This window comes from Lissotriton helveticus, chromosome 4_1 (genome assembly GCF_964261635.1).
Source record: "Lissotriton helveticus chromosome 4_1, aLisHel1.1, whole genome shotgun sequence".
In the NCBI taxonomy this organism is placed as follows: Eukaryota; Metazoa; Chordata; class Amphibia; order Caudata; family Salamandridae; genus Lissotriton; species Lissotriton helveticus.
In genome coordinates this window covers 975522959-975546514 of record NC_136063.1, presented here as the reverse complement: position 1 = coordinate 975546514, position 23556 = coordinate 975522959, and the positions used below count along the sequence as shown (strand labels likewise).

The window sequence follows — 23556 nt, the reverse complement described above, 5'->3', positions numbered from 1 at the left end:
GACTGGCTGTGAATGCTGCTCCACTGTATTAGGTTGGGAACAGTGTATTTACACCCCTTGGGGAGGTGTGATGAACCCTGCGGGTACTGTACAGGAGAATGTTTATGCCATCTTTAATGTGATGCTCATTGACTGTCTTCTTGTACCCCTTACTTTATGCTTTGAAACTCAATCACCTGTACTGTACTGTCTGTGCATGTCCAGTCTGTGCCCATACCTGAAAGTCACGTGCCATTATTCTCTGTATGGTTATTTAAAAAATCAAAATAAAGTTACAAAATGTAAACAAGGATATACCCCAAGCACTCTGGACATTTTGAGCTTGAGAATCTTTGGGTGAGGGTACTTGGTTGTATCTTTAGTCCCTCACCAGACCCCTGCCGTTCTGCCCCTTTTTGACTCAGCACCACCCTCTTTGCCCTTTGCCCTTTGCCCTGAGGATCCCTGGTAATGTATGGGTGTGTCCATTTTTTGTGTAGCGTCCCTTGGACTACAATGCTTCTGAAGGGGTGCATAGAAGACCTCTGAGGCTCCATCATTGGGTTTCGATATATTGCTCGCTGCACTGGAATCCTCTTCCCCCTTCCATGATTGATTCATGAAGTGGTCCACCTTGGTGTGCATCCATTGGACAACTACGCAAATGCAAACGAGCAGGCAGGGTTGCCAGTATACTCAGCTACAATGAAGAAGATACAGCATTTGGGCAGAGTGGAGGAACGGAGTGGAATTATCTTGTAAGCATCTCAGTGTGATAATTCACATGTAAGGAAAAATATTTACCAGGATCCTGTAATTGTTACTATACAAATCCCTGGCGTATACCAAAGTATGCTAATTTTCATGCGTAGTCATATATGCTTTATTGTAATTGCATTTATACATAACATCGCTTACTACCCCTGACAAGCTTTTATGTGCCATTAAAATATTTCTTCTTTTTCAAAGAAAAGATACCGGCTAGGAACTGAGGTATTCATTTTGATGGTGCACGCTAAGCTCTGAGTGTATTGCCCTAATGGACCCATGACCCCAATGCACTTTAGATTACTTGGCCTAGCTTATTTGAGCTTTAATTGCTACAGGGGTGTCCTTGGCCCTCAATTTTGGGTTGAACAGTAAGGTCAGCATAACTAAAAATTCCCAATTGAAACATTTGAAGCTAAGTAAAACCTGTTTGCTCTATGACCCCAACTCTGCCCCCAAAAGAATTTTCCCCACAGTTGAAAAATACATTACCAGTGCAGCCTGGTAGATGGATTTACTTACAAGAGGATTTCCATGTGAGCAAATTATTACTTTTATTTCCACTTATAGAGCGCATAAATCCTTCTGGTTACGGACTGGGCATTCCAGGGCAGGAATTTCTTTCAAGTTTGCCAAAATGCATATGTGGAAAGGGAAAGGAAACAGCACCCAAAATTGGATTCAGAATAGGCAAAGGGTTTTCTCCAAAGGGATAAAAATGTAATTCACAAACCTCTTCCAGGATTACGTTTGGAAAGGTGAGACTGGAGCAGGTGGTACAAAAGGGGGTGGTGATGGACGGAGCATCTGAACCAATCAAACACTCACACCCAGTCAAAAGATCTGGGTTTAATTCATCACCGTTCTTTAGCCCACTCTGCCACCCCAGTTCAGACATGGCTATATGCAAATCAGCCTGACCCTGTGCCTCATGGGAACAGTCCAGCCCGAACTGCCAAGCCATGTCTTCCCTGGACCGGAAACAAGCTTCCGAGGACCGGTTTCTGGCATTACAGCCGTCTTTAGCCCGGCTTGCTTGAATCCAGTGGCAAAGTGATCAAGGGACTCACGTCTGAGCATACCCTGCCACACTTATGGCAGCCAAAAGCGGTACAAAAGGGGGTGGTGATGGACGGAGCATCTGAACCAATCAAACACTCACACCCAGTCAAAAGATCTGGGTTTAATCCATCACCGTTCTTTAGCCCACTCTGCCACCCCAGTTCAGACATGGCTATATGCAAATCAGTCTTACCCTGTGCCTCATGAGAACAGTCCAGCCCGAACTGCCAAGCCATGTCTTCCCTGGACCGGAAACAAGCTTCCGAGGAACGGTTTCTGGCATTACAGCCGTCTTCAGCCCGGCTTGCTTGAATCCAGTGGCAAAGTGAGCAAGGGACTCACGTCTGAGCATACCCTGCCACACTTATGGCGGCCAAAAGCGGTACAAAAGGGGGTGGTGATGGACCTTTTGTACCGAGACTGGAGCAGGTGCCCATGTATGATCAGGAAGAGTTTACTGAATTCCATGAACCAGTAAAATATATACCTGTTTGAGGTTAGGATTTACTTGTTTCTTTAAGAATGTGGAACAATATTTTTACTTGTACAAAAATTCTTTTTTTCAACCAGTGTTCTTTTACTAGAAATAACAAAAGAAAAATCCATATAAAGTGTTAAATTCCCAAGTTAGGCCCATGAAGGGAGGCAGCTTATTCCTTACATTGTCCTAGAAAATAACATTTCAGTGGTGACCTTTTGCACACACTTGCATGCATGACAATGTTGGATTAGTTTCTCTGAAACTACTTTGTTTACACATCCAGCTTCGCACAACATTATCACGATGCCTTGAACATCACTATCACGATGCCTTGAACATCATGTACTAGGACTCTCTATGCACTAGCTTCAAAAGCCGTCCTATCTTCATCCACATGGCGACAGCGTAATCTACATATCCATAACATCACTAATCTAGCTTGCACAACGCGAAGGCTGCTTTTTATTATAAACAATAGGGATCCCGATAGATTGGTAGAGGAGGCACTTCTGCTGACACCGAAGGTCCCTGCCTGCTGAGAAATCACCACACAAGGGTCTGACATTCCGTGAGGGGTGTCCAACTCAAGACCAAGACGGGGTCCTTCACTCTCTCCCATCAGTTAATGGAGTTGGGTCGTCCTTAGGGGGGATTCTTGGCTCTACAACTACACACACTCTAGGTACCCTTAAAGTAGGGTTTGCAGCGTAGGAGTATGTTAGATTACCATATTGCATATATGCCTGCATATATTCATTGCTTCAGCACCATGTTAGAAAAGTATGTACTGTTGACTGTTTTCATGCTTGTAATCTCCTCTATTTGCTTCTGTCTCCTAATCATTGCAGCACATGTACTTTATGCAAGAATAACATTGGTGCAATAAATATTATTGAGAATGTTCCACCGTGTATTCTCTGCTAGAGTTCTCTGAGAACAACTGAGAACGAGTGACTGAGCGAAAGGTCCTGTACTGTTTCCGCGATTCCTAAAGAATCAGGCTTGTCATGTTCAATGGTTGCCAGAAACTACTTGCTCCCTGGTAGGTTAGGGGAGCTTACAGTGACACTGTGAGCTAGCTGGTCTATAGCCCAACATATCTTGCGGGAGTGTCCGGAATCAGTCTTGACACCAAGCCCTTAGTTTATGTTGTCCAAACAATGCGCAGATCCTATGGATCAGTAGGAACTACACAACAAAAGGTCCTCTTGTTTTCCCTAATAATATCTACTTTTGCCAGGCTCACTCCAGAAGAATTCACCACAGCAATGGCAAACTGAGATCCTGAACTTACCTTTGTTTATTTTAATCACAAAATGTGCTGTGCCACATATTAATTTCTGGCTGAGTAGTCATTTGAATTGTTTGCCCGTGGCTATTCCTTTGGCACTGCTGTGGGAAGTAACACCAACTTATTTTGGGTGTCATATATGCTTTCTCAGCATGAATCATGCACACGCCAACACACACACCAATGTGCGTAAACTACTTTTGTAAAAAAAAAATGTAATAGTGTGTATGTTCATCGGCCCTGGTGGCTAATTGTACTCTGTGGATGATATCGATGCTTCAATTCTGTGCTGGTGATTGCAAGTTGTGGTCACCGCTGCTCATTTGTGAGGTCCAGGACTCAGTGGCGGCTGCTAAAGAACAGGGATGGTACGGCGGGAGGGATACAAAAAAATCACGTACCTGGTTAAGGCCGCGGCCTCTCTTCTGTCCTCATGACTCCTGGAAGCAGGAAGCTCTAGGCTCCCCTAATCCAATCACAACACTGCTGTCACAAGATGTCAAGCAGTGTAGTAATTGGTCTGAGCAACCTGTTTGTCTGCTTAGGTAGTGCCTTGAAGCCATGGGACAGTTCTCCACCTCAGCACTGGCTGTCACCCACTGTATGTTCTCATCAGGATCCGACTGGGACAGAAAATAAGCCCAGGAACCAGAATAAAAGTGGCCCCCATTAGTGAAACAGAAAGCTAAAAGAGTGAACCATTTTTGCAAATGGGGCCACTTTTGAAATTGTAAAGACAAGCAGTATAAGTAGCTGGTAGTCTACATGGATTTGAGCTTGCTGTGGGCAATGTTTGTTTTAATATTAGAGAAATGAACAGTAAACCCTGGCCCACCAGACCATAAAACAGGTCCACACAATGCCGAAAAACACAGCCTACAGTAACCTATCAGATATTACGTTGGGAAGTGCCTGGTTGCCCTATATGCCCATCCGACCCTGGCCTTCATCCACACTGTGCTCTTAAACCTGTTCAGCTTTCTCATCCTGTGCACTAGGAACTTAAGATCTCCCATAATGCAATCTTCGTTCCATACCTGCACTTCCCTATCCTATCTTCTTTAGCATGTACTGTGAAGCATGGCGAACAGTTTAACTCTACAACGGCCAAAGCTATTTGTAGTATCTTGATATTCTCTATGCTATCCTTCTCTACCTCTATTGGAATGTTCATGTGATGCATCTATCAGAATGTTGGTGATCTGCCTGAGAGTTTACAGTTGGCTGGGCTGTTCTCCGTTGCTGTTTTTAGCTTTTTGTTTTCCGTTAAAAAGAGAGGATAATGTAGTATCTTGGTATTCTCTATGCTATCCTTCTCTACCTCTATTGGAATGTTCATGTGATGCACCTTTCAGAATGTTGGTGATCTGCCTGAGATTTTACAGTTGGCTGGGCTGAGCACCATGATGGATGCTCCTGGTGGGGTCTCTCTGTACATCTTGGATTAAAGCATCTCTTAAATACTACATCACTTGTGGACTTCCCATCATTACATTTATGGCGACGATCTTAAGAAAGAACCTACACCTGTCAAGTCTGGAAGTACTTCAAACCGTTTCAAATTAAGAAAGGAAACTACAAACCATGAAAGGACCTCCTGCAACAAGAAAAGCTACCCCAACTGCCAGCATGACCCCACCAGTGACCTACAACCGGTCGCCCACAGCAGTCTGGCAGTCGTCCTTTGTAACAGTGAGTCTACAAATTTTAACTTGGAGCTGTGCCCTGACGCTGGGTAAGCCAGTTTGTTTTGACTTTGGGACTCACGCTGTATCCTCACATGAGGGTAAGCATTCCACTTGCCAACTTTGCCTGTTGTCCTATTTACAAGGAGAGCCTACTATATGCTGTGTTAGAGCTGTGCCCTCAAGAGTAAACCCAAATATCTACAATTTTTGGCTCATCCTGTGCTGTGCCTTCACGTGAGAGTAAGCATTAATCTCTCTGGAAAGATGTGTGACTGTTCAACTATGGATACATTTGGCAGTCGCCATAAATGTAATGATGGGAAGTCCACAAGTGATGTAGTATTTAAGAGATGCTTTAATCCAAGATGTACAGAGAGACCCCACCAGGAGCATCCATCATAGTGCTCAGCCCAGCCAACTGTAAACTCTCAGGCAGATCACCAACATTCTGATAGATGCATCACATGAACATTCCAATAGAGGTAGAGAAGGATAGCATAGAGAATACCAAGATACTACACTATTGCCTGTGTCAATGCTTATTTACTCTGTAGGTTATAAACAATATTTCCATTTTAAAGGCCATATACCGATTTCGATTACACGCGGGCAATGTAACTTACCGACTAGTGAAAATGTAGCAAGAAAAGTACACTACTGAGAAATATTCAACTACCATGTTAGAAAAAGTGAAATGATTACAAATATTTACATACGTAGCTTTCTTTGGAAAACGGCAGCCCATTTATATTCATATTATGACTCTGGGAGTGACAAAACAAAAAAGTGCAAACAGAGATTTGTGCCAAATGCCCTCTGCTCACGCTTGTCAATAGCTTGTTGCGTACTTACTCGCGCTCTGTCCTTGGCGCCTAACCATAGAAAATAGCACAGTCCAGATCTGCTAAAACGTATTTATTCTAAAATAAGTTTTATGTCTTACTTACATGATGAGCATTGGCAAAACCAAAAGGTCTCGCCTATCTATGTGTGATTGCCTTTGTAATGTGTTTTAGACATGTTGAACACCAGCTTGGCTGCTGTTCAGCATAGCTAAACGTTAGTGGCATAGAGGAGAGTAGCGTGGCATACAGTGGATTAGAGTGAAGTGCTGTGAATTTGAGTGGACTGTTGTGGAGCGGAGTGCTGTAGAGTGGAGTGCTGTGGAATAGAGCGGAGTGGTGTGAGTGAAGTGACATAGAGTGGAGTAGAGTATGGTAGAGTGGGGTAAATGGGCGTAGACAGGCATAGAATGGAGTGGAGTAAAGTGTAGTAGAGCAGAATAAAGTGTTGTAGAGTGAAGTGCAGTGGGTTAGAGTGTTGTAGAGTGGAAGGGGATAGAGTAGAGGGGCAAAGAGTGGAGCAGCGTGGAGTAGCGTGGAGTGTCATGTCGTAGAGTGGAGTGGAGTAGAGTTGCATAGATAGGAGTAGAGTGGTGGAGCATGGAGTGGTGAAGAGTGGAGTAGAGTGTCAGAGTGGGGTGATGTAGAGTCAATGTGTGTGGAGTGGCGTAACATAAAGTAAAGTGTCATTGTGGTGTAAATTATCGTAGAGCGGAGTAAAGTGGAGTGGAGTGCTGCAGAGTGGAGTTGAGTAGAGAGGCACAGCATAGAGTGTAGTAAAGTGTCATAGAGTGGAGTGACATAGCGTAAAGTGGCTTAGAGTGGAGTAACATAGCGTAAAGTGTCTTAGAGTGGAATAAAGGGGCGTAGAGTGTCATAAATCAGATTGGGGTAGAGTGTCGTAGAATGGAGTGTCAATGAAAGGAGGAGAGTGTCATGAGTGCCATGGAGTGGGGTGTTGCAGAGTAGACTGTCATAGAGTACAACAAAATGTTGAGGAGGTTTGTAGAGTGGAGGGTCGAGGAGTATCGTAGAGAGGAGTGGAATCGAGTGGAGTAGAGTGGAGTAGAGTTGAGTGGTGTAGAGTGGCTTAGAGTGGACTGGAGTAGAGTGTCATAGAGGGGAGTGGAGGAGAGTGGAGTAGAGTGACCTCAAGTGAAATGGCATAGAGTGGCGCAGAATGGCGTGGCACAGAGTGCAGTAGAGTGCTGTAGAGTGGAATGTAGTAGATTGTAGTAGAGTTAGAGAACCCTAGACAGGAGTGGCATAGAACAGAGTGGCGTAGAGTGGAGCATAGACTGAATTGGAATTTCATAGAGTGTTGTATCGTAGAGTGTCAGGCCATACAGATGAGGGGTACAAAGTGGAAGGGGCACAGAGTATAGGGGAGTGGCGGAGAGTGGAGTATAGTGCGTGGAGGGGAGTGGGGTAGAGTGCCATAGAGTGGAGTGATGTTGAATGGAGGGCTGGAGAGTGTCGAAGCAGAGAGTGGAGTAAAGTGTCATAGAGTGGAGTGCCATAGAGAAGAGTAGAGTGACATATAGTGAAGTGGAGAGGAGTGGAGTGGCACGGCGTAGAGTCGAGGAAAGTGTCATAGAGTAGAGTTGTGTAGACTGGAGTACAGTGGCATAGAGTGTTGTAGAGGGGAGTGGCGTAGAGTGCCATTGAGTGTTGTAGAGTGAAGTGTTGTATAGTGGCACAGAGTGGAGAAGAGTCTCATAGAGCAGAGTGGCATAAAGTGGAGTAGAGTATCATACGGTGTCATAGAGTGGCATAGAGTGGAATGGAGTAGAGTGTCAGGGTGTAGTATCGTGGAGTGGAATGTAGCGGAGTAAAGTGGCGAGTGTTGGTGGAGTGTAGTAGAGTGTCATAGAGTGGAGTGGCGAAGGAGGAGTAGCGTAGAGTGGCGTAGAGTGGATTGGTGTAGAGTGTAGTAGTGTAGAGTAGTGTGGAATAGAGAAGAGTGGTGTAGAGTGGAGTTGTGTCGTAGAGTGAAGTGGAGTAGAGTGGCACAGAGAAGAGCAGTGTACAGTGGTGCAGAGTAGAGTGTTTTGGAGTGTAGTGGCTTTGAATGGCATGGAGTGTTGTAGAGTGGAGTGGTGGAAAGTGTCATACAGTGGAGTGGCGTAGAGTGGAGTGGCGCTGCATAGATGCGACTAGAGTGCTGTAGTGTATTGAGGAGTAGAGTGCCTCTGCACCTCTCTTGACTATCCACATTCAGGTCTCTGTAGATCCCTGCAGCCACCAATCACTAACCTTCCACAACTGCCTCTCTCTGTGCTGATATATTCATCATACGCTCCCCTGCTGACTGCTATCCACACCTCCCCTACACTAGGCGTGTATCAAAATTGCTTTGCCCTTACTCAATGCATAACCAATCCCCTATTATTCCTTATCCAAATGCAACTATATACCTTCCCTTACCACTTAAGTTGGTTGGTTGGTCCTTGCCACTTAAGTTGGTTGGTTGCCCCTTGCCACTTAAGTTGACAACTAGTCCTTTTCCGTCGGCCCTTCCATCAAAACGTTATGTGCCCATTTTACAAGGCTTAAGTCAGATGTGATAATACTTTACTATTAGACTTAAAAGTGGCACATCCAACAGTTTGTCGCACCTTTTTATAAGAAAAACAATTTCATTGAAGCAGCTAACCAATCTGTGGCGGCCCTTCACTATATTTCTCACGGTGACCTCAAGGGAAGCAGTGTCTCCAAATATTACAATACAAATTCCTTGTGAAAAGAACACCATCCATCTGGTGGAACACAAAGATTCATGTCCTGTGGGTGTAACTAAACACCCACGCTGACCTGTTGCGCCTCCCCCCCACTGGTTGACCTTACCTGTGCTATGACATCAGTGATGGACGCGCAACCCACCAGGAAACTGTACTTGTGCTTGAGCAGGATGCCGGCATGGGTCCACGCCTGAAAGAAATAGACATTTGAGGATAAGAAAAAATTTGAAATTTTGTAATTTGGAATTGTATTTATATAGCGCTTACTACCCATGACGAGGGGTTGATGCCATTTTTGACCAGTAGCACGCAAATCCGGGACCCAAAAGGATTATTGGGGTGTTAGTATAGGGAAATATGAGTTAATGTGAGCGATGGACATGTGAGTCTGTTAGTTGGATGACGTTCTTTATGATGTCATTTGTGGCCCCCTTCTAGAAGCGTGCTGTACATATAGTTCAAAAAAGAAATATCAATGCCAAGCAAGGAACTGACCAAATGCATTCGATGGAACTTTTGAAGCACTTTTGTGAATTGATCAATATAACTTTGATACAAATGTTTTATTTGAGAAGCGCGCAAGCTGTTACTTCGATTGCTTGCTGCTGTTAAAACGTGCATACAATACATTCCATATATTTTGGCTTTGCTTTTTCAATGAATTAAAAGAATTAATTAGAAACAAACTAAGCATGTGTCCACTGCTTAGTTCACTTAAACATCCTCTATCCAGAGTAACATGACAGAGGCATTAATCATCCCCAAGAAACCTAAATCTGCAACAAGTGTGTTTTTTCGGTGGTGGGTGATGTTAGTAGTTGACACATTTTTCATGTGTTCAGAGCACAAAAGTATTTGTTTTGGTGGGTGGTTTGTATTAGTCAGGGGCGAAATTTAAATTCTGCGTACACAATTCAGTTAGTTTCATGCATTTCTCGTTAAACCTCACGCAATGAAGTCACTACACCACAATAAATGAAATTAGTTTTTATATAGCACACTACTGACCGGGGGCGTCTAGGCGCTGCCAACTGCCAACTGCCAAAAAGAAAATATGGACTAAAAAGGGGTTAAAAAGAAATCTATTGCTTAAAAAGCCAGGTCTTCAGGGCTTTCCTAAGAGGGTGAAGAACTGTACAATTCTTCAGAGAAAGAGGAACAGAATTCCATATTTTTGCTGTACAGTAAATAAAAATTCTGCCTCCCCGACTAGGAGCCATATGTATCATTCAAAATTGCGATCGTAATTTAGCTAAGTGGTATGTATGAAATCAAAACAGCCTCGCAAAATAAGGAATCGCAAATTTGCGATTCCCTATTTTGCAATTGCATTTAAGGAATCGCAAATTGCGATTCCTTAAATGCAATGTATGAGGCCCAGAAAAAGTGCAATTTGGCCATAAGGATAGCAATTTCTTTAAAAAATTCACTTTTTTGCATTTCTCAAAGTGCCATGCGGCGCACATACATGCCCTTAGGGCATGTATGTGTGCCACATGTGCACACATGCACATTTCTGGGGTGCGGCACCCTTGAAATTTCATTCTCAATTTGTGATTCTCTAATTGACAATCGCAAATTAAAAATTTCTTCCCATTCATTCCTATGGGCCTCTAGGCCCATAGGAATGAATGAGGAGGTATTCCTTAATTGCGAATTGCAATTTGCGAATCGCAATTAAGGAATATGTAGGATTCGCAAAATTATTTGCAAATCCTACATACATAGCATTTTGCGATTCTCAAATAGTGATTCTCTAAAAATCGCTATTTGAGAATCGCAAAACGTAAGTTTCATACATATGGCCCTATATCTCTATATTTTAGGAACCGTCACATTAAAGGCTGAGGCAGACTGCAAAGTTCTAGAAGGACGGTACCGGTTACATTTCTGTTTCAAATATTCTGGGCCTAGGCCATTCAGAGCTTTAAAACCAATACAAAGGGCTTTAACATCAAAACGCTTTCAAATAGGCCGCCAATGGAGCTGTAGAGAGTCGGATGATACTTGGCAAGTCTCAGGCACGCATGCAGGTCTTGTAATTTATTTATTCTTTTTTGCTGTAAATTAACATATAATCAATCCACAGCAGTCTAATTTTTACAGCTCAAGTGCAGTAACCACCAATTCCTGCATATCTTGAGGAAGAAATGGAAACATTTTCCTCAACATTTTAAGATAGAACAATGAGGATGTCAGCGCATTGATGTGTACGTCAAATGACAATTTGTCATGAAAGATAATACCCAAGTTTCTAGCTTTAGAAACCGGTTTAGTTAGTGCTCCCAAGACACTTGCTGTTTGCTGGCTGGAGGCGGGAGAGCCCTCTGCGTGTTGTTCTGCCCTCCAAGACTGCTCCTTTTTTCCTCCTGCTCCTTTTCCTCCTGGAGACCTCGCGGTACCCGCTGCGCGGGTCCCGCTTCGCCAGTGTGCCTGGGCGGCTGCTTCGCTTTCCTGTGGATTTACACTCTGGACTGGAGGCGGACAACGGGGCTGCGAGCGCCAGGTGAGGTACAGGGACTCCATTGCCCAGGAGTCCCTGCGCTGTCATCACCTGCACCTGGTCGCTCTCCCTGTTTGTCCCGCCCCTGAGCGCCGAGTCAAAGGTGCCTGCGGATCATCGTTCTGCGGGAGACACTTGCTGTTTGCTGGCTGGAGGCGGGAGAGCCCTCTGCGTGTTGTTCTGCCCTCCAAGACTGCTCCTTCTTTCCTGGAGACCTCGCGGTACCCGCTGCGCGGGTCCCGCTTCGCCCGTGTGCCTGGGCGGCTGCTTCGCTTTCCTGTGGATTTACACTCTGGACTGGAGGCGGACAACAGGGCTGCGAGCGCCAGGTGAGGTACAGGGACTCCATTGCCCAGGAGTCCCTGCGCTGTCATCACCTGCACCTGGTCGCTCTCCCTGTTTGTCCCGCCCCTGAGCTCCTCCTCCCCATAATAGGAGTGGTAGGAGCCGCTGCGCGGGAGCGCGCGGGAGCGTGCCCGGGAGAAGCCCGGGACAAGGGCGGGACCGTCTAAGGCCGTCATAGGCCGGAGTAGGCCGGGCTGGGCCTACTCTCTTGATTTGGTTATTTGAACCCTGGTCCAATTTGCTGTCATAGCCCCTTACTGACTACTATTAAACATCTGTTGATATGCCGTCCCCGGTAAGGGAGGGTACCCCTGTGAAGCAGGGAGGAGCAAAAAATAGGACCTTAGAGAACTATTTTCCCCGGGCTGTGGGGGAGGGGGACAAGGAGGGCACCTTAACCCGGCTAAGGGCAGAGCGGAGACGCTCTATAGATAACCTGAAAAACAGACCCCTTGGAGAATATCCAACCACGCCTAGTGAGGAGTTGACCTCAATAGATGATGTCCCATTCTTGTTGAGGGATGGTACGATCTCCCCATCTGTTCCACCCACGAGTCTAACTCCAGCCACCAGCCCAAGCCCTAGTAGGGTGACTATTGATCTAGTCTCTCAACCCCCCCTAGCTCTGAAAGCTAGGATAGCTAAATCTAAGCCAGCCAACGTACAAGGAGCACAAGTAGTACATGGGCCCCCCCCAAACAAACGTAGGAGAAAGTCGAAGGGAGCCCAGGGCAAAAATAAACCCAAAATCCCTCATTCTGATTTTGGGAGGTCATTAAAACCCTTAATACCGACTGTGAGGCTAGTGGATGAACTACATCCCAAACCTACTGTACAGGAAGGCTTGGCCCCTGCTCTGATAAATGACCCAGGAAATAATATTGCTAATGTCCCCCTCTCGGTTGCCCCACTTGGCAACCTGGAATTCCTGCTTAGGTCATTATTATTACCAATTAGTGAGAGTATCAAAAAGGTCGAGATCAGACTTACCATCCTGGAGGCTACATTAAGTAGCATTAAAATCTCGGCTGGCCATCAAGGAAGATCACCGGAGCTCATTCCCACTCCACTGGCCCCCCACCAACCTCCAAATAGTGCAATGAGCCCAGCCCCCCTACAGGTCGCGAATGCTGCGGCCCCTCCACAACCCTCGAGGACTAATTATGCATCAACTAAGCCCTTTAATTCTAAAAGGCCTATTCCCCCTGTAGACCCCGTCCCCCTGGCACAGCCCGTAGACAACACTATACTGCCTCCCCTAATGCAGCTTCCACCTAGATCACGTAGACCAAATTTACCCCCAGAGTCAAATGATTTTACTGTAGTTATGGCGGGCGTCCCTCCACTTGAAGTAGGTGAACCTGAGGACTTTTGTTCCCTAAAAAGCAGGGTAATCAAGTGGCTTAACATAAACAGACCCCTCCCGGTACACCTAAATAACAAAATTATAATGGTCAGAAGGGTGCCATGGGTGGGGAGAACATATAAATCTATAATAGGGGATTGCATATTGGTGAGCTTCAGGGATGCCGGTACTGTCTCTCACATATGCCAAGGAAAGAATAGATCTAGGGACTCTACCATTCAAACCCTTCATGTGTCTTTCTTCTTTCCCCCTTATCCCTGCTTCTGTACATCCGTTCCAAACCTATGACAACTGGGAGAGGGTTGGTCAGAGGGGGAGACATCACGAATTTAACCCCAGGCCACTGTTTGGCCGCCCAGAGCCATCCTTTCATTCTTTTAACCGGTTTAACTGTCTGAATGGCCTTGAGGGGGTGGATTGACAAACGGATAATGTTCCTCAGGGAGACGGAGAAAAAGGAGCTCTGGCAGAGGAGATGGAGGAGCACAGTCCCCTGGCACAGCAAATCCCATCAAGTTGTGTCGGGAAGTCTGTGCTAGATGGACCTAGGGCGGTAGATATTGAATATATAGGAGGGGGAACTGGGCTGGACTCGCATGAGTTAGAGTGGGAGCCACAAACGAGGCCTCATGGGGGACTAGAACAGAGTGGTGAGGCATTGAGAATGATCTCTTGGAATACAGCAGGTTTGGCAGGCAAATTTAACAACAAAGAGTGGCTGGATTACATTAGAAAATTCCATGTAATCTGCGTGCAGGAGACATGGGCCCCGGTGAATAACTATCACTTACAGGGGTATAAGTGTTTCTTTGTACCCGCGCAAAAATCCAGATCAGGGAGAGCCATGGGTGGACTATCTATTTATATAGATCTAGACCTGCCGGGTAGCTGGTCTTCCCCAGATTGGAACTCCCATGGGATCCAGGTAGTTCGGTTCCTCGGGAAGGGGCTAAGATTTACTGTTTTTAACATCTATAATAACGAGATAGCGGGAAACCATACTACATTAGTAGCTGAGCTGGATTATAGGCTGGGTCAGGAAATAACAGTCCAGAAAAAGGGGCAATCACACGCGCTGCTAGTCATGGGGGATTTCAACTGCCATCTTTGTCCGGCACTGGTCCAAACAAACACAGACTGGTCCCAATGTCCCATGGAGAAGGGGCCGCATTTTTCCCATACGCCGACAGGGTCAGCTTTTAGTACGCTCCGGCTCAAGTATGATCTTGAGCACACTATTAACATGATAGGCACACAGAAGGATGGTACACTCCCACCTACATTTAAGGGTAGGGGATGCACAACCATCATAGACTATATCTTGGCCTCGAGATCCCTGCTAAATAAGATAATTAGTGTAGGGATAGAATGGAGCAGTTTTAGCGACCATAACCCACTTGTTCTGGAGCTAATGTATAGGGCGGGCTCTAGAACTAGAGATCACCGCACAATTACGGAGAGGGTAACAGATCAAGGCAGGAGATTAAAATGGTCCAAAATAGATGGGGAAAAGTTTTACAAAGCCCTGGTAGTCAAGGGCAAATCTGCCATCAATGACTGTCTAGACACAGAAGTCCACGGGTTAAGGTTACTGGAAGCATTCGGTGAGATTGCTAACCTGATCGATGGCCTACTTAAAACTAGCGCGCCCACAAGGAACCACGATAACCCTCGGTGGTTTGATAAAGACTGCTCCAAAGCACTGAGGGAGTTGAAAAGCTGCCTTAAATCTAAACCAAGGGAGCCTCAAAAAATTAAGGTGTGTAGGGAAAAATACAAAAAAGAGACCAAGAGGAGGAAACTTGCCTTGCAGGCAGAAGCATGGGCAGAATTAAGGGAAGTAGGGGAAAGAAAGGATCTAGTGGGTTTCTGGAGAATTATCAACAAACCGACCTTCCAGGAAAACGATACCCCTGAGATAGGGTCCAACATCCTCCCAGAACAGTGGGTCACTCATTATAGGGGTCTATATAACCACGAGCAGGGTACCTCTGCAGAGTTATCTGTAACTCCAACTCAGGCTTCATTGGTTGTATTTACCATTAAGGAGATTACTGCTGGGATAGAGGGTCTGACTAAAAACAAAGCCCCGAGCCCTGATGGAATTCCTCCCGACCTGTTTCTGAGCAGCATAGAACTATGGGCCCCTTTAATGACCAGGGTCATAAATACTGCAATCACTTGTGGTCTCCCACCGTCCTGGTCCAAAGCGATCATTGTGCTGATTTTCAAGAAGGGTAATAGGGACGACCCTAAGTGCTATCGCCCCATCTCCCTGATTGATGTATCGGCCAAACTTTTGGGCAGGGCGATCCTCAACAGACTAACTGAGTGGACCGATGAAAATAACATCTTCTCGGACACCCAATACGGATTCAGGACAGGGAGGTCCACTAGCGATCAATGCCTGAATCTGTATATGCTGACTGCCAAATATACCCTGGCCAGTGATGAATCGATCTACATGGGATTTATGGATTTGGCAGCAGCATTTGACCACGTCAACAGGGAGAAACTGTGGGACATGATGTAAAGCATGGGGATCGAGAGCGGTTTAATTGATATTCTAAGGGAACTGCATAGTGACACCACGGCTAAGGTTCGATTTAACAGGGAGGGGGGATTGACCGACTCTTTTCCCTGTATGAGTGGAGTCCGACAAGGCTGCATTCTCGCCCCTTTTTTGTTCTCCCTTTACATTAATAATTTGGAGCAGTTTCTGTTGGGTCTAAAGGCAGACTCTCCAAGGGTGGGGCCGCGTCATATTCCTGTTCTGCTTTACGCAGATGACGCGGTCCTGATTGCACGCACACCCAGGAGCTTACAAATCCTGATTGATGGATTTGTTAAGTTCATGGGTGCCCTTGATCTCTCTGTTAACCTGGGTAAACCGTATGTGCTCCTGGCTAGCAAAAAAACTTCCTCTAAATTTACCTACACAATAGGCAGTCACACAGTAGAAGAGGTTAAAACATTTTCTTATCTTGATGTAACCTTTGATGGCGCCTTACAGTTTAATTCCCTGGTGGAGGAGCGCTGTAGTAAAATGATTGCCTCTAACGAGGCAATAGCTAGCTACGGCAGGAGACTAGGCAGATGGAGCCCGGAACAGGTGATGAATTTGTACAGCTCCGTATCATGCTCCAAAGTAATTTACGGGGCAGAAGTATGGGGCTTTGCGAACATCACAAGAATCCAACGGGAAGAAAACAAATATCTGAAATCCATCTTGAGGGCACCCCCAAGTACTGCTGGAATTGTAGCACATAGAGAATTAGGGAGGCCATACCTACATGACCTGGTAAAACTTAGGCCAATTGTGGCCTGGTTAAAAATCTGGGCTAATCCTGATGCGTCTCTTAGCAGAGAAATCCTATTGGACTGTTTAGAGAGGGATAAATGTATGCGCATTCCCTGGCTCAATTTTGTTAAGAATACCCTAGAGGAACTAGGCTTTGGGAATCTCTTCACTAACCCTGCAACAATTGTAGCCCAGCATAAGATGCAAGTAAGGAAAACCTTTCTAGAGCGGAAAAGCCAACGTAGAGCTGAGGCTGAAGGGTTTAAACAGACAGTGAGGGCCCACAACTTGGTGAAGAGCGTGGAGGGTATGGAGCCTTATCTATACCTTATGCATAATGCACAGGATAGATTCCTGATGTGCCGTTTCAGACTGAACTTACTCCCATTTATGTTGGCATCACCAGCAGGATTTACACCTTCAATTGAGCAGAAGGGACCCTGCGGCTGCGACAACAGGTCTCCGCAGGATTCCCTTCACTTTGTTTTACTCTGTCCTTTTTTTACAATGCCCAGGCGTAGATTTCTTGTAAATATTTTTAAAAAAGCTAAACAGGAACATGCCAGGGAGGCACTAGTCTTTTTACAAAAAGCATCGGACCCCTTAACCTTGTGCTGTATAATGAATTTTATTAAGGTAGCAGTCCGTTTAAGGCTAACCAGGGGAGACGAATGAAATGTCTTTGATTTTATATTTTTAAAATTGTTATATTTTTTCTGTTGGTGTTTCATGTTAACACTAATATTCTGTATAAGGATCTTGAAAATGTTTAATGACTTTTTATTCATGTATATATGTGTGTGCTTTTATGGTGTTTTTTAATCACCGAATAAAGATTCTTTGAATTGAATTGAATAGTGCTCCCAATTCCTGTGGCCACCAAGAAGGTGACCAAAATGAGATATTGCTGCCCAACATGAGCACCTCGGTTTTACCAGACCTTTGCGTAATTACGCACCATTCTCAATAAAAATTTACAGCAAACACGCCATTCGTGGTAAAAATGTACCACAAATGGACCAACAGAATGGTAGAAGCTGTTATTTGCTGTGCTTTGGGTTTTTTGCACAATTGTTTTAGAGCAAAATACATTCTCACATCAAAAATAGACAAAAGGGCACATTTCGGCCTAAAATATAGCGTTAAATAACGGATTTTCATTTTGCATAATTTCACATAATGTTGTCGAAATGTTGTGTAAAAGCAAATTGTGTGTATTTAACACACCCCTAATCTATACATGACACCATGAATGACATGATTTTAAGGGCCAGATTTACAAGCCCCCTGCGCCACCAATATGTCACTTTTCGTGACGTATGGGTGGCCCAGGGGTCTCCTCCATACTTACAAGGACAGGAAAAGCCACCCTGCGTGACTTTTCCTCTCCTTGTAAATACGGCCCCTTCACACGCAGCACTTTGCATTGAAGGGGCGTTCCATGGGTGTTGCTGTGGGTGTTCCCACCCAACACCAAAGGAACAAGAAACATCTCCAGATTTACGAGAAATTGTAAATCTGGAGATGCGTCTGAATGCGACGCCACCCTAGAGGTGGCGTAGGGAGGCGCAACGAGGAGAAATGTTTTCATTTCTCCTCATTTTTTACTCTTTCAATGCCTGCTGCATTCTACAGCACGCATTGAAAGAGCAAAAAAAGCCTTTAGTGATTGTGTTTGTGCAGGAAGGGGTACCTTCCTGCACAAAAACAATCTCCACATGACGCAGGCATCCTTGCATCATGGTGCTAGGGTGCCTGCGCCGGCGCTTGGCAGCTGTTTGTGCGCCAGCGCAGGAGAGAGCTCAGGAATGCGACATATTCTTGTAAATATGTTGCATTCCTGTGCTCTGAATGTCCCGCTGCGTGGCGCAGCCAAAGGGCTTACATTGCCACGCTGCAGCACTTTCTTGTAGATCTGCCCCTAATTCTTTAGCCATGGGTTCCATTATAAGTGCCTACATAATTTAATTGCGGTATGCAACAGAAAGTTACCCGTCTCACCTGAATTACAAGGTTCGTGGGAATGCATCAGTCACTGTGTATTTCACTTGGAAGCTGACAGCAGCTAAACTCTCCAAGTGGATTACTGAGTGCAAAATGAGGAATTACATATTATTCCAATAATTCCTTGTTTCTTAGAGAACTCTCGACATCTCAGCATGCAATACCCAGTAAACACTTCCCGGAAGTTACCCATGCCTTGGTATAGGTGACGCTGAGGGAGTGAAGTGGTACCCCGCTACTGGGTACTACACCAGGCCACTCGAAACAACACCTCATATCAGTAAGCACACCACAGATGTGCCAAATGCAATAAAAACTTGAACTTTCACCATTAGGTCATGGGGTTGGTAGAAAGCCAGTTGGCCAGAGTTTTCAGTGATTTAGGGAAGTAGAAAAAAGGCTGGATCTAGCTGGTGGATTATGTTAGCATATTAGAATAGCTAAATTGCATGAGGGAATGCACGCAGGATGTTTTTGTTCAAATTCCGATTTGCAGGAAAAAAGCCTCTTCTTTTTGCAGTTTTTAATATATATATAGGCATCTATTATGTCAGAACGCTTCAGACAGAGAGGCTACACCAACAAATGTATCTCTAAAGCTTTAGCTACAGTGAACAACAGGAATCGATCTAGTCTACTTGAAGGTAAAGAGAAGGACTATGAGTCAGAATCCAGTATGATCAGTAGATTCATTACGGATTTCCACTCCCAACCCAAGGAAGTACGAAAGGCATTGGGAACATTTTGGAATGTGCTGAAACTGGATAAGGATCTAGCACCAGGAATCTCTGAATATCCTCAAATCACATTTAGGAGACTCAAGTCCCTTAAGGACCTTCTCTGTACTACACTGATATCAGAGCAATCTAACCGTAGAAATCAGGTGCAAGGATTCTACGTTTGCGGCAGATGTAAAGCTTGCCGCAACAGTAAGAATCAAAAAGAAGTTGAACTGTCGAAAGACACGGACAAATTAAAGATCCTTAAACATGTGACATGTTTGACAGACCACGCGATATATGCACTCAAATGTCCGTGTCAGCTTTATTACATCGGGAGCACTAAACACTCGGCCAAAAAGAGAGTCCTGGAACACATGCGGGCTATTACCAACGGGGATAAACAATACCCAATAGCAAGGCATTTTGCGTTACTTCATAAAAGCAACGCTAATTTACTGTCATTCTGTGTTTTAGAAACTGTTCCGAGCAGGGAAAGAGGAGGTGACAGAATCAAGGAAATGAGGAGACTGGAATCAAGACTCATAATGAAATACAGAACCACACAGCCAGGTGGTCATAATTTGCATGAGGAACTGACCGCACATCTAGGATAGTCCTTGTATGTGGGTCATATAGATTGCCGCCGTCATGTTGTTGCTGTTTTTAATTCAGTTTAATGAAACTGTTTTTAATCTAATTCATGATCACTGTACTCTAGTCACCATCTGATATTATTTTTTTATGTTTACAGAACTTTGTGATGACACATTATGGGAATCTGTTCGGCATTTTGAGAGGGACTGCACATTTGAAAGAACCGTATGACTGTGAAACCCATGCTGATTTTGAAGCATGATAAAATTACGTTTTGGCATTTGGACATGCCGTCTACCGCCATGAGGGGCACTCTACTTTATGAGGTGTCTATTTATTGCCCACTGGGGCAGGATCCATTGGACTGTGATTCATGAGTAACATGATTAATTTTGCCCACAGGGGCATTATGTTAGATGCATGAACATAAGATAGACTCAGGTATATAGCCCACAGGGGCAGTACTAGCCTTGTTTACTTTAATATGTGACATTGCAACAACGTTACTTGCTGTGCGCCACACAATACAGCACGCTTTTCTCTGTAGCGAACGGAGGAAGTTTATTGTTTTTTTACACGAACAATGAGGGCAGGCACTGAATACACCGGTGCCCTTCCACTCAGGAATGTACTCATGTTTACATGTATACAGCAATTTGCAATTTAAAATTTAAACGTAATGCGCACAATATTGTTTAGATTCTTTGCATGTTGTGTTCCAATTTGAAATAGCAATTTGTTTTGGAAAAAGCATCTCTGTTTCCAAACGCAAAAAGCAGTGCTTCAAAACGAACTCAGCCCATTTGTTCATCGGTGAGCCTTTTGTTGATTACCATAGGTATGACGTCAATACCAGGTGACTTTGTATATATTGATTGTAATGCAGTTCACTCGTTCTCGTGAAAAAGCAGGTTTCACCTGCGAAACGCATCGAGAGAAAGCCTTCTGAATTAAACTCGCTTTGCAACTCTAAAGTGGCCCGGACTTCTTTCTTTTAAGGAGGAGAGTGTTTGGCTGAATATATATATATATATATATATATATTTTTTTTTATATATTGCCTACTGGCGGTCGCCAGTAGGTATATATAGTTAGGACCTAGTTACCATAGGAAATTCCGAACATTCTATTGGGAATAACTTTGGCGCCGATTGAGGGATCTGCCTGTAAATTTCCTTAAATTTGCCTTGCTGCGCTCTGCTCCTTCCCTGAAAGTTTCGGGGGGATTCGTCAAGCGGGGGCCGATAAAAAAGGGGGGTCCCAAAACGTGTTTTCCCCATGTTAATTTCCATAGGGACATTCTGACAAGGCTACAGCTCGAACGGCTGAACGGAATTACACCAAACTTGGCAAAATGGTAGGGCCTGGTATGCAGATGTGCCTTTGCTATGTTTGGTGAAAATCCCTCCAGTAGTTCTTGAGAAAATTGAATTTGAAATTTTTCAAATGGCATTTTCTATGGGACCTTTAGACACGGCTACAGCCCGAACGGCTGAACGGAATTACACCAAACTTGGCAAAATGGTAGGGACAGGTATGCAGTAGTGCCTTTTCTATATTTGGTGAAAATTCCTCCAGTAGTTGTTGAGAATTTGAATTTGAGCAAATTATATATCTATATGCGCTCAACATTATATTGGGAATAACTTTGGCGCCGATTGAGGAATCTGTGTGTAATTTTCCAGAATTTTGGCTAGCTCCGCTCCACTCCTTCCCTGAAAGTTTTGGGGGGATTCGTCAAGCGGGGGCCGAAAGGGGGGTCCCAAAACATGTTTTCCCCATGTTAATTTCCATAGGGACCTTTAGACACGGCTACAGCCCAAACGGCTGAATGGAATTACACCAAACTTTGCAAAATGGTAGGGCCTGGTATGCATATGTACCTTTGCTATGTTTGGTGAAAATCCCTCTAGTAGTTCTTGAGAAAATTGAATTTCACATTTTTCAAATGGCATTTTCTATGGGACCTTTAGACACGGCTACAGCCCGAACGGCTGAACGGAATTACACCAAACTTGGCAAAATGGTAGGGACAGGTATGCAGTAGTGCCTTTTCTATATTTGGTGAAAATCCCTCCAGTAGTTGTTGAGAAAATTGAATTTGAGGAAATTATATATCTATATGCACTCACCGTACACGTACGGTACGCGTACGTGCGCGTACCCTTACGTGCCCGAGCGAGTATCCGATTGGCTGGCAGTCGACTGTCAACATTCCAAACTGTCCAAACCAGGAAGTGTTGGCCACCATCTTGTTTTTCAGGAGAACTGAGGCACAAGAGAACCCAAAACAAGAGTGGAAAACACGAAAAGGGGGCAGGGTAGAGACCCCCCAACCCTCTAGCCCTTCTCAAGGGGTCCCAAAAGGACCCCTAAGGGCAAAAAGAAAAAAAAAGAATTAGCGGGGTACGCGCACCGTACCGTGCGCGTACCCCGCGATATAAAAAAAATATACTTTTTTTTGCACTTGGTGGTCCTTCTGGGACCCCCTGAGAAGGGCAAGGGGGTCAGGGGATCTCAACCCTGCCCCCTTTTCGTGTTTTCCACTCTTGTTTTCTGCTTTTTTGTGCCTCACTTCTCCTGAGAAACAAGATGGCTGCTCAGGTGGTCCCAGAAGGATAATAACTTATATAAACGTTATCGGCTAATAGAATTAGCATTTACAAAACTTTTGAAATTTATTGAAAAAAAATATAGGTTTCACGCCTGATATAGTTAGGAATTAGCATTTGAAAAACCTTGCAAATTCACTGAAAAAACCATAGGTTTCAAGCCTTATATAGTTAGGAATTAGCATTTAAAAAATCTTGCAAATTCACTTAAAAAACCATAGGTTTCAGGCCTTATATAGTTAAGAATTAGCATTTAAAAAACCTTGCGAATTCACTTAAAAAACCATAGGTTTCAGGACTTATATAGTTAGGAATTAGCATTTTAAAAACCTTGCAAATTCACTTAAAAAACCATAGGTTTCAGTCCTTATATAGTTAGGAATTAGCATTTAAAAAACCATTGAAATTGCTCCTATATAGTTAGTTGTACTAACTATATTTCGCGCACCCGCAATCCACTGCTGATGATATGACATATTACATCATTCATGACATGGTCAGTGACATCACTGATGACATCTCAAATGACATCACTGATGACATCTCATTTGACATCACTGATCACATCACTGATGATATCATTCATGTGATAATACGATGCACCTCCTCACACTCTAATATAACCTTTGATACACCCAGTGTTAAATACAGACTACCATTCTTGAAACCATTGACACACCAATACCAGTTACTACATACGCACTCACTGATTCCTAGGTCTACACACACATTCACTCATTCACCCATAGAATCACTCATACATACAGTCACTCATCAATACAACACTATCATATGCACTCATACACCTATACAGACACTCACACGCTGCCACTCATCCATGGAGTTACTCACACACCTAGTCAGTCATGCAAAGAATCAATCACACTTCCATTTCCTCAACTATACAGTTATACACACAACACCTTACTTATTCAAACATATACTAACACATACTTACTCTCTTATACAATCACTGATACAAGTACACAATGATCCATACAGCCACTCGCACATTCACTGGCTCTCATGTATAGTCATTTATATATGCCAACTCTCACATGTACTGTGTTTTACATATGTACTTACTTGGACATGTAGCACTGAGATATCCATTCACTCACCAACACACCCATGCAAACAGTCAACCGCCCATATAGCTGTTTCCACATGCACTCTTGAACTCATACACTTAGTGAATCAACTGCTCACACATCTATGCACAGAGTCACACACCTCCCAGCCACTCACACACACACA

At 44.4% G+C, this 23556-nt stretch overlaps 1 protein-coding gene across 2 annotated transcripts in view; it reads right to left on the bottom strand.

The window, feature by feature from the left end:
• ANKH (ANKH inorganic pyrophosphate transport regulator) overlaps positions 1-23556 on the bottom strand; it is a 563090-nt gene that overhangs the window by 198054 nt on the left and 341480 nt on the right. For both annotated transcript variants that reach the window (XM_078687590.1, XM_078687591.1), the window contains exon 4: positions 8959-9042. In XM_078687590.1, the coding sequence (XP_078543716.1) occupies positions 8959-9042 (84 nt within the window). The remainder of the gene's footprint in view (positions 1-8958; positions 9043-23556) is intronic.